This window comes from Trichomycterus rosablanca, chromosome 5 (assembly GCF_030014385.1).
Source record: "Trichomycterus rosablanca isolate fTriRos1 chromosome 5, fTriRos1.hap1, whole genome shotgun sequence".
Lineage (NCBI taxonomy): Eukaryota > Metazoa > Chordata > Actinopteri > Siluriformes > Trichomycteridae > Trichomycterus > Trichomycterus rosablanca.
Genome location: NC_085992.1, coordinates 47751585 through 47763876, shown reverse-complemented (window position 1 = coordinate 47763876; position 12292 = coordinate 47751585). Strand labels below are relative to the sequence as shown.

The following is a 12292-nucleotide window of genomic DNA, read 5'->3' as shown; positions in this document are numbered from 1 at the left end:
AATATCGCTACCAAAAAAATGGGTTACTTTAGCAACAATGGATGTATGTTCAGTATTTTGTGTCATGAATGTGTTTATGACACAGTAAATAAATGCATTTATTTATTTTCTTTTTAGTTGTTGCCACAGTGGATTATTTGTCTGAATATTAAATTTGGCACAGCGTTTTACAGCATACAATCTCACAATATAATGATGAATTAAAGCTAAAAACAAGTATAAAAACTTTATGCCTCATGCAATAGTGCACGTACAGTCTCTGTTTTGGACTTTTTCTAGAAAAAAAAACTCTAAGTATAACTGGAAGTAGTGCCCGGGTGGTGCAGTGGTAAATCACGCTAGTTAACCACTGCAGGGATCTCAAGCTCTCAAAAAAGACATAATTTGCTGTGTCTGAGGTTAGGGCAGGATAAAGGAATTCCCCATTACTCCACTGGTTGGTTGAAGGTACCTGCACAGAAATGGAATAATAGTCAAGTCAGGTCAAATTTATTTATATAGCGCTTTTTACAATAGACATTGTCTCAAAGCAACTTTACAGAATCCAGGACCAACAGACCAAAAACCTCCTGTTGAGCAAACCGAGGGCGACAGTGGCAAGGAAAAACTCTCTTAAAATAACAGGAAGAAACCTTGAGAGGAACCAGACTCAGCAGGGACCCCCATCCTTCTTGGGTGGCCTGGAGGATACTTTAAATAAACATGATTTACACAAATCATACAAACACGAAATTTAATTGTACTGAAAGTTATAACTAGCAAAAAAATAATGTGAGTTCTTCATTGTTCAGTCCAGTCTGTGATAAAGTCTATTGTAAGTTCTGGACATTTTTGGTGCAAACACGCCAGGTTCCCGTCACATCTAGTAGAAGCAGCAATAATAGAGATCAGTAAGTGATTCTCTGTGTGAACCCTTTTCAGGCAGGTAAAAAGAAGTGGTTGGCCCTCCTCTGTCAGGGTAGATACAGCCCTCCTTGGTTAAAGTAGGGGTCTGTAGCTGTGTAGGTGGTGTGACTGGGTAGTTAGATACGACTAAACTGGGTGAGAGAAAAAAATGCATAAATATAATAATTAAAAAAACAACTGGAAGTGAAAAAAAAAGTGATTACAATGAGGGCTGGAATTTCCAAGCTGTTGTTGCAACCAGTAGGCTTGACTTTTTTTTTTTACTAGTTACATAAACCACTAAACAGTTTCTTGGTTTTTTGTTAGTTTTTTTTGTTTGTTTGAGGTGCTTCATACAAAAATTGCACCTCTAAGCAGATACAAGGTATTACTTAGCTGTATGTTATATCAGTGTTAGTATATCATTTAATACATTTATGTGCTTGTGCAGCCTGTTTGAAAACAAACATGACATTTGAATCCATGGGCAGAATGTTGTGTGATGCATGAAGCCTCTTCATCTTGTGTGTGTTTGTTTGTGTGTGTGTACCACAGAGCTGGTGGGGGCGCTGGATGCCCAGAAGATTGCAAGTGTGGCGTGTGGGCAGGCCCACTCTTTGGCACTGAGTGAAAAGGGGCAGGTGTTTGCATGGGGGGGCGGCGAGGGCGGGCAACTCGGCCTCGGCACAGTGGAGGAAGCCGTCCGAGTGCCCAGGTAAAATGCCAGATGTTCTTTAGCTGTCTGAAATGATGTCCTATGTACATTTTAGTGTATTTTTTATTTTCAGGTATTAAATGAATGTACGTGTGCCTTAGTTTGTCCTGATTTTACTTTAGCACTCGAAACCTTTATGAATACCAAGTTACCTTTTCTGCCAACACTTCTGCTTTACCCAAAACAATTTTCAATTAACATTATTTTAGCTTACACTCTTGCAGTTGTAGCTTAGTGTTTAAGTTAGTGGATTAGTAATCAAAAGGTTGCTGTTTCAAACCCCACCACTGCCAGGTTGCCCCGTTAGGCCCTTGAGCAAGGTCCTTAACCCTTAGACAATATACGGTCACAGTACTGTAAGGCATTTAGGAGACTTCTACCCAGCGATAGAAGTCTCCTAAATGCCAAAAATGTAAATGCTTCATCCAACAATAATCAAGATACAGAGCACCATAATAGAACTCACAGATGAAAAGTTCGATATTAGACCATGCTGAATACCAGGCGTTATGAACTATCGGGCAATGAAATAGCTGACCAGTTGGCAAGAGGAAGAACTGTACAAAAATAATTAACCTTAAACTTCCACCAACAGGCATCAAACCCCTTATAAACGACTCATTAAAAATAAAAGACAACCTGAATGGAGCACACAAACAAACAATACACTACACCCCAATGTCAGGAATAAACTAAAAATACATTTTGGAAAATGTACAGACCAAAGTATCCACACTAGATGTAGAAAAGGCCGTTCCAGATTGACACACCAACACTTAATACTAGGAGAAGAACCCAGACCCTACGTAGACCATCAAACACCAATGGCCATAAAACATTATCCTAAACGGATGCCCAAAGTACAACTGAAAAAGAGAAAGAAAGTCTACATATCCACAATACATTCAAATCAATCCTCACACAAGATAATACAGAAATGATCATCAAACTCATTAATAACACAAGACTGAAAACATACATATATACATATCCTCGCTGTCAGACGGAAAACGCGTATCTCCAAAAACCCAGCTGTTCAGGAGAAGGAAAACACTTCTCCCCGACAGGAACGGTGCAATTTAGATACCATTCAGCACAGAAATAAAAATATATCTGTATCAAGTCGTCAGTCTGTCGGTTTCATATGTAAAATGGACTTATGTGTATTGTAGACAGCAAACAGGGACATACACGGATTTCATTTGGCGAATTCCAAAGAGCACGTCCAACTTCCCGTACAGCCTGTTGTGTGTTCTTTTGAATATTGCCGGTATGAATGCATGTTTTAGCACGAGCAGAGTCTAATATTACTATACTAGACTATACCTGGTCAAAATCAGCACATTTCATCTAGCAGCCAATGGAGATACACGTTAAAAAGATTGCGTGATTTTTCATCTATTCATTGGTCATGTTGATATTAGCTGCTATGGACAGACAGAGATTTATACCCACAATCAACACATGTAAAAAAGTAAAAACTGCTAAAAGTGGAGATACGTGTTTTTCATCGGACAGCAATGATATAATACAAGACCAGCATAAAAAAACTAGCATAAAACACAGATTCCAGCCATAAATCTCATAAATATGAGAACATGGTGTTATAAGAACAAACAAACATCACACATGCAATGACTTAGGCTGCATTTATTTTTTTTATTTCTTAATCAGCTATGTGTGTGTCAGCACTGCTGATTCACTTAGAAATGCATAAATGCATTCAGATCACAGGATCATCTTATCTGGGTGCAGGCTTCTCATACAGTTAATACGAGGGTTCTTCAAAAGGTTTCACACTTTTTTTAAACTCTATTTATTAAGCTGGCCACTGATAAATCTTCTTCCCCTTAAAGCTTCCCTGAGTGTCCAAAAAGGTGGAAATCAGATGGAGCTAAATCCAGACTATAAGCGTCTCTCAGACACGACCGATTTCTCCTCCTCCCACCCAGGGCGGCACGGTGGCTAAGTGGGTAGCACTGTCGCCTCACAGCAAGAAGGTCCTGGGTCCGTCCTGTGTGGAGCATGTTCTCTTCGTGTCTGTGTAGGTTTCCTCCTGGTGTTCCGGTGAGGTGAATTGGAGACACTAAATTGTCCATGACTGTGTTCGATATAACCTTGTGAACTGATGAACCTTGTGTAACGAGTAACTACCATTGTTGGTAGTGTTTAAAACATGACGTTAAAATCCTAATAAATAAATAACTACTCTCTCCCTCACAGTTTACAACCAGAATATAACAGTGCGGAAACTTTTTGAAGATCCCTTGTAATAGGTGTTTGGCTTCCAGCAGTGATTTTAACTGTGCAAGGCTTGTGAGGAAATGCTTTAACGTGTTGTCTTGTGTACAGGTTAATAAAAAAACTGTGCGAGCATCGTATTTCACAAGTCATGTGCGGCAACCAGCACTGCATAGCGCTCTCTAAAGGTGAGTCCACACGTCTTCTTTATTACTGTATTGCACCATTAGAGCCGCTCGATTTTGAATCACATGAATGTGACAGGTTGACAAATTTACAGACCGCCACATGAATCATTTGTGGTCAGACTAGCATGTGCACTCTAGGTCTGGACTAGATCCACTGTATATCTCGTCGCAAGGACCTCTCGGTGGGTAGCACTGTCGCCTCACGACAAGAAGGTCCTGGGTTCGATTCTCAAGTGAAGCGGTCCGGGTCCTTTCTGTTTGCATGTTCTCCCCGTGTCTGCATGGGTTTCCTCTGGGAGCTCCAGTTTCCTCCCAGGGTACAAAGACGTGCAAGTGAGGTCAATTGGAGATACAAAATTGTCCGTGACTGTGTTTGATATTAAACTTGAACTGATGAATCTTGTGTAACCAGTAGCTACCTGTGCTGTCATGAATGTAACCAAAGTGTGTAAAACATGACATTAAAATCCTAAAATACAATAATAATAATATGTCCAATCACTGATTTGTGCTTCTTTCTCAGATGGTCAGCTCTTCACATGGGGTCAGAACTCAAGTGGTCAGCTTGGATTGGGAAAGGGGGAGCCGAACTCTCTGTCTCCTCAGCCCCTAAAGTCTCTTAGTGGGATCCCATTGGCTCAGATCAGCGCTGGAGGAGACCACAGTTTTGCCCTGTCTCTGTCCGGGGCCGTTTTTGCCTGGGGCAGGAACAGTGCAGGACAGCTGGGGCTCAACGATGAAGAAGGTATTTTTGGACACCATTAATAAGGATACAGGTATGATTTAGGAAACATTCATCACGTCAGCAGGAATGCACGTTTTGTCAGTTCATTTTTTACTGGTAACAGTCCGTCATGTAGCTGTAATATACACAGACGAGGCATAACATTATGACCACTGACAGGTGACGTGAATAACACTGATCATCTCTTCATCACGGCACCTGTTAGTGGGCGGGGGGGGGGATATATTAGACAGTAAGTGAACATTTTATCCTCAAAGTTGATGTAAGAAGCAGGAAAAATGGACGAGCGTGAGAATCTGAGCGAGTCTGACGAGGGCCAAATTGTGACGGCTAGACGACTGGGTCAGAGCATCTCCAAACCTGCAGCTCTTGTGGGGTGTGTCCCGGTCTGCAGTGGTCAGAATCTATCAAAAGTCGTCCAAGGAAGGAACAGTGGTAAACCGCGACAGGGTCATGGGCGGCCAAGGCTCACTGATGTACGTGGGGAGCGAAGGCTGGCCCGTGTGGTCCGATCCAACAGACGAGCTACTGTAGCTCAAACTGCTGAAGTGAAGAAGTTAATGCTGGTTCTGATAGAAAGATGTCAGAATACACAGGGCATGGCCATTCATGTCTGACACCTGGCTGGCTGATAGTACTGCTGAGAATCGAACCCGGAGCTCACTAAGGGCTTTTAGATAAGAATGGTTGTGAAGTTTAAATTTACTGTTTAACTTTTAGGTTAGCTTGCTAATTAGCTTTTAAAGTAAACGTAAAACGCCAATTATCCACGGACTATCCACATCTGGGACATCTTTAAGACTAGTGGGGCGGAACAGTGGCTTGGTGGGTAGCACTGTCGCCTCACAGCAAGAAGGTCCTGGGTTCGATCCCCAGGTGGGGCGGTCCGGGTCCTTTCTGTGTGAAGTTTGCATGTTCTCCCCGTGTCTGCGTGGGTTTACTCCGGGTGCTCCGGTTTCCTCCCACAGCCCAAAGACGTGCAAGTGAGGTGAACTGAAGATACAAAATTGTCCATGACTGTGTTCGATATAACCTTGTGAACTGATGAATGTTGTGTAACCAGTAACTACCGTTCCTGTCATGAATGTAACCAAAGTGTAAAACATGACGTTAAAATCCTAATAAACAAACAAATAAATAAATAAGACTAGTGTTACTGTATGCACACCCGTTTCACGCACTGCTTTCTTGGTTTTGTTTTAAGATCGGGCTGTTCCCTGCCACATCAAATTCCTGCGCTCCCAGAAGGTGGTCTACATCAGCTGTGGGGAGGAGCACACAGCCGCCCTGACCAAGGTACCGCATTACCTCCAGCCTTCAAAATATTTTGATCAATATTTGCTTTCAGTTTATTAAAAGGCTGCTCACTGTTTGTGCACTTTACCCACTGTCCCAACTTATTTTAAATTTGGTTTAAATAATATGTTAAATGTTAATTACCTGCATGTTGTATTAGTATCAGTGTTATTATTTTCATTAAATGCTGCTCTGCGTTTGTGCAGGACGGAGGCTTGTTTACATTTGGAAATGGGTCAAGAGGACAACTGGGCCATGACTCCATCAATAATGAGCCTCTGCCACGCAGGGTTCTGGAGCTTATGGGCACAGAGGTATCCCAAATTGCATGTGGCAGGTAAGCTAAGCGACCTATACTTTCAAGTAGAGATTCAACCCAGTGTGATAAGTTTGTATGATGAAGCCTTTATTTATTTCCTTTAGTGTTTTAATTCACATGTCTTATAAAGTCTTTCATAAGACAGCAGGAACATGTGGAAGCTATTACATGAGCAACATATGACCGCTAGTAGTTATACATTTTTTATCTATAACAGTCACTTTTTTAAGAAGGCTTCTCACAAGGCTTCTTAGAAGCATGAAGTATGTCTATGGGAATTTGTGCCCATTATGCCCATTATGGGGTCAAGACTAGAGTTTTTTTAGTTTGCTAAGTGCACAAGGGCACAGTCATGCTGAAATAGTAAGGGGCCTTCACTAAACTTAATTGATTTATTACACTTATTATCAGTTGTTGTGGCTGAAACACATTAATTCGATAATAAAAAATGCTGCCTTATGAGGTGCCTTATTGATGAGGGAGCGACCGATGCTTCCTTACCAGTGAAGGTGATCCCAGCATTCAGTGCGGCACGACTTTTCTCACAAAAAATGACAAATATGGTGGACGAATGTGGAGCAACCAGCGGAGTTCTTTTGAAATGTAAATAAATCCTTGTTGAATTGTAATTTGTATAAAGGAGCACAAGTGTCGTTTATTTGCAAATTCAGGCTCGTCAGGGACAGTTGAACCGTTTTCGGTACACAGAGGGAGACGTCAGCCGGCATGCTAGCAGGTCGTGCTGCCTCAGCCCATCAGTTTTAATTAGTAAGCTAAAACTGCGGTGACATAATCACTGTCTAAGTAGAGCGTCTAAATAATCTGCCTTATGAGCTGGATGTCTTATTAGAATCCTCTCTACTTAGACATCTACCTAGGTAGGCAGTAGACAGCAGGACAGCTCAGTAGGTTTTCAAACTGACTCAGAGTGTAAATTCTTTTATAGTTTTATTTAGTATCAGTTCCTAAGTACTACTATAATGTAAACTGTCAGTCATTAGAGAGGAATAAAATGAGATAAGAGCAGTTTGACCACATACTTGTGGGTGTGTCTGTTTTAGGAACCACACCTTGGCTTTTGTACCCTCCACCGGTCTGCTGTATGCCTTTGGGTGTAATGCTCAGGGTCAGCTTGGCTTAGGGACAAGAGGAAATGTCAAGATCCCCATGCCAGTTCGAAACATCTTCCCTCGTTATCTCGGTAATACACACACAGGCCATCTATGCAAACAAAGAAATCGATTTAAATGTGGACATGAATTCTGATGACGCTGCTAAACCAACAACAATTTTTTGAGTTATTTGGTCTGTGTTTAAACAAGAGTGAGCGCTGTTCTCTGTGTACAAATGAAATGTCAAAAAGAAAAACAGCACTTGAGCAATCACATGTATCACCACCTCCTTGTTTCTACACACATTGTCTATTTTATCGGCCTCACTTACCATATAGAAGCACTTTGTAGTCCTACAATTACTGACTGTAGTCCATCTGTTTCTCTGCATGCTTTGTTAGCCCCCTTTCATGCTGTTCTTCAATGGTCAGGACTTTCCCAGTGTGTGTTGTGCTGGTATGAGTAGATAAGAAACAGCAGCGCTGCTGGAGTTTTTAAACACCTCACTGTCACTGCTGGACTGAGAATAGTCCACCAATCAAAAATATCCAGCCAACAGCGCCCTGTGGGTAGTGTCCTGTGACCACTGATGAAGGTCTAGAAGATGACCGACTCAAACAGCAGCAACAGATGAGCGATCGTCTCTTTACAATCTACAAGCTGGACCAACTAGGTAGGAGTGTCTAATAGAGTCCTGTGGGGGTCCTGACCATTGAAGTACAGGGTGAAAGCAGGCTGAAAAGGCATGTAGAGAAACAGATGGACTACAGTCAGTTATTGTAAAACTACAAGGTTCTTCTATATGGTAAGTGGAGCTGATAAAATGGACAGTGAGTGTAGAAACAAGGAGGTGGTTTTAATGTTATGGCCGATCGGTGTATATATATTATATACATCATGGATTTCTATTGACCAGCTTCATTTGGTACTCGATGCATTTCCAACACTTTGTCCACATTTGCTGACAAAATTCTAAAGCAAACTTCACGTGTCCATTTTTTTCCTCACAGATACAAAACAGCCTGGCGTCAGCAGGATTCACTGCGGAGGTGACCAAAGCTTCCTGGTGCTGTCACATGACAAGGTGAGCTATTTAGACCCCACCGCCTCGCTGTAATGGTATATACAGTATATTACAGTTACAGTTGAAAGCCTCAATATTTCCTTATCCTAAGTTTTGTATTGAAGCTGTTGAGCTATTATTTTGCTTTATAAATGTATATCTTGTGTAATGTTTGTCTATTAGGATTTTAACCTCATGTTTTACACTTTGTTACATTCATGACAGGAACGGTAGTTACTCATTACACAAGATTCATCAGTTCATAAGGTTATATCAAACACAGTCATGGACAATTTAGTGTCTCCAATTCACCTCACTTGCACGTCTTTGGACTCTGGGAGGAAAACTGAGCACCCGGAGGAAACCCATGCAGACATGGGGAGAACATGCAAACTCCACACAGAAAAGACCCGTACCTTCTTGCCGTGAGGTGACAGTGCTACCCACTTAGCCACCGTGCCGCCCCTCTAGTAGACAATGTTTGCTTAAGTCACATTGTTTCCTTTTCATCAACCGTTTTATCCTGTTATGGATCGCGGCAGATTTTGTTCCACCGGGAATCTCTGGGCGCAAGGCAGGAACATACTGGACAGGACGCCAATACATTGCAGGACTTTATCCTACAACAATAAACCTTGCATAGCTAATCATGTCTGTATCACTGCCGAGATTTGAACCTGGATCTCAGTTGTAGTGGGTTAGAGTAATAGACTGCTGTGCTACCTGAGCCCCCTTAGAAATGTGTCATTTGCTAACATTTTTGTACTGAGTATATACACACATTATCAAGCTTAAATACAAGATATCCAATTAAAAACGATGATTAGAAGTTAAAAGTCCATTATAAAATACATAGTCATTAATGTCTGTGTAGACGCATGGCCGTTGATAGCACTGCTGAGAATCTGGACCTGGTAGTGGACTAGCATCTTAAACTCCTGTACCACTCAAGCTCTACTCAGTTCATAACAGCTGCACAATAACATATTAATAAAATAGCACTATTTAAAAATAAAGTTGTGAGTAGTGATTGAAAGTACAATGTCACAGGTATAAGTGGCTTAAATGTGGATTCTGTGCTGGATTGTTGGACTTAGTAATCCAAGCCTGCTGGGTATAAAGTGTGGTTGTGGTGTGGTTCTAAAAATATAAAGGCTTTAAAATGCAGCCATGAGCCAAAAACAGTTGAGACGTCCTGACCTACCACTGTAGACCTGCGTTCTTTGTTGTTTTTACTCCCTTAGTGATGGTTAAATATACGTTTGTCCACCTGGTGGCGCTCTTTATCTGAAAATAACAATGCAAACCAAAATATAAAGGCTTATAGTGAACTTTTGACTTTTTTTTAATAGTGTCCTGCATAATGGTGGCTAGAATCTTATCTTAATCTTATACGATTCATGTACGATTGCCCTGCAGCATTTACAGTAAAAAAAATATATATTTTTTCTTTTTATCTGAACTTGTGTGTGTGTGTGTGTGTGTGTGTGTGTGTGTGTGTGTACACGCAGTGCTGCCCAGAAGATTTCCGCATTATCAACACATCCAGAAGTATCTCTCTGATTAATAAGGAAAGTCTAAACAGTTGGAGAATGAAGCTCGTGGACAACGCTGACTCCAGCATAACGAAGTGAGTGTTATCAAGCATGGCTGGACCTTGAGTAGCAACAGTAAATTTGCTAAACCCTTTATCAAAAGTTCATTTTGTCTATGCTAGATAGGGCCTCAACTAGTGTTTGGGTTTTGGATGCTGCAACAATAGTTTCATATTTACGAATACGAACACGAATCCTTTATTGTCATTGCACATTGTACTTGTACACTTACACAACGACATTGAAATACAACCCCCCCCTCTCGGTGCAAGGAAAAACAACCACAGCAAACAATATTACTAGTATATACAAATATAAATATAAAAAAAAAGCACTTAAACAAAACCAAAGGAGGAAAAGAAGCTATTGCACATGTCCAATAAATGTCCAATTAAATTTTAAATTATAAGTTGCACATGTCCCATTAAAGTGAATGAAATTGCAATTGCACAATACCCGTTGAATGACACGTTTGTGTTTAACAGAGCTATGTTGTAAAAACTGTCTCTCAGTCTGTTAGTCCTTGTTTTGATTTGCCTGTACCGTCTGCCCGAGGGCATCAGTTCAAACATCCGGTACCCTGGGTGTGTGCTGTCTTTTTTTAATTTTGTGTGCCCTCCTGAGACATCGGGTGCTGTAGAGCTCCTTTAGTGATGGGAGAGGGTGCCCAATGATTTTCTGGGCGGTGTTGATGACCCTCTCTATTGCCTTCTTGTGTGCTGTGGTGCAGCTGGAGAACCACACAGAGATGCAATAGGTCAGCACACTCTCCACGGAGCAGCGGTAGAAAGCACTCAGCAGATCTTTCCTCAGGTTCAGCCTCCTGAGGATCCTCAGAAAGTGGAGGCGCTGCTGGGCCCTCTTCACTACCGCCGAGGTGTTAGAACTCCATTGGAGGTATATGCACCCAGAAACTGCAGGAGGTATATGCACCCAGGCATATGCACCCCCAGAAACATTAAGCTGGGTACCCTCTCCACACACTCCCCGTTAATCCAAATGGGATGCAGTTCAGACTTTCTCCTCCTGAAGTCTACAAACAGTTCTTTGGTCTTGGAGGTGTTGATGACCAAGTTGTTGTCTGCACACCACCCCACTAGCCTTTGGACCTCCTCCTTATATGCCGTTTCATCGCCATTAGAGATAAGTCCAACCAGGGTGGTGTCATCTGCGAACTTAATTGTGACGTTGTCTGAATGGCTACTGACACAGTCGTACGTTTACAGGGTATAGAGTAGTGGACTCAGCACACAGCCCTGTGGAGACCCAGTGTTGAGTCTGAGGGCTGTGGAGAGATGTGAGCCAACTCTATCTCTCTGTGTATGGTCTGAGAGGAAGTCTCTAATCCAGCAGCAGATGTTGGTTGAAAGTCCAATGTCCATTAACTTTACAGTTAGTTTTTCCGGGAGTATGGTTAAAAAAGATGTAGTAGTAGTTTAAAAAGTCAAATCTGCAGCTCATTTTCCAGTTTGACCTTCCATTTCTCAGACAAATCTGAATATATGTCTTTAAAGCATCACATAACTATTACCATGTAACGATGCACCACAAGAAAGTTAATAACCGATTTAAAAATTCCACGATTCAAATCGATTTGACATGTATAATGAATCGATATTTTCTTTAAACAGCAGAGGGCACTGGCGCTATTCACCTCGCCTGGTTGACGTCACTGGCGCTATTATAATGTATATTACTATGTTTATAGACATAATACCATATATAAATAGTTTAAATTTTAGAAATCACTATATTTACATTTTCTGCATTTAGCAGATGCTCTTATCCAGAGCGACTTACAGAAGTGCTTCCATAGTAAACATTTCATTTCTCAAGTTTTAGTAAACAACAGTCGAAGAACACTAATCTGCTGAAACCTGTTAGAACTAAATGTTAGTAAATAGGTACAAGTCAGCTTAAGTGTTTAGTAAAGAGGTGATGAAGGTTTTTAATCGTTTTTTAAAGACAGCGAGAGACTCAGATGTTCGGACAGACAGAGGAAGTTCATTCCACCACTCGGGTGCTAGAACAGAGAAGAACCTTGATGCGTCTTCCTTTAGTCCTGGGTGGAGGCTCAAGTCGGGTGAGACTAGTGGCTCGGAGGTTGCGTGATACAGAGCGGGGTTTGATTAG

General features: G+C 41.5%; 1 protein-coding gene across 3 annotated transcripts in view; it reads left to right on the top strand.

Annotated features, from left to right (window-relative positions):
* LOC134315202 (probable E3 ubiquitin-protein ligase HERC3) overlaps nucleotides 1-12292 on the top strand; it is a 42751-nt gene that overhangs the window by 8385 nt on the left and 22074 nt on the right. For all 3 annotated transcript variants that reach the window (XM_062996243.1, XM_062996242.1, XM_062996244.1), the window contains exons 3-10: nucleotides 1441-1600; nucleotides 3953-4029; nucleotides 4553-4774; nucleotides 5979-6070; nucleotides 6277-6407; nucleotides 7451-7590; nucleotides 8512-8585; nucleotides 10076-10194. In XM_062996243.1, the coding sequence (XP_062852313.1) occupies nucleotides 1441-1600; nucleotides 3953-4029; nucleotides 4553-4774; nucleotides 5979-6070; nucleotides 6277-6407; nucleotides 7451-7590; nucleotides 8512-8585; nucleotides 10076-10194 (1015 nt within the window). The remainder of the gene's footprint in view (nucleotides 1-1440; nucleotides 1601-3952; nucleotides 4030-4552; nucleotides 4775-5978; nucleotides 6071-6276; nucleotides 6408-7450; nucleotides 7591-8511; nucleotides 8586-10075; nucleotides 10195-12292) is intronic.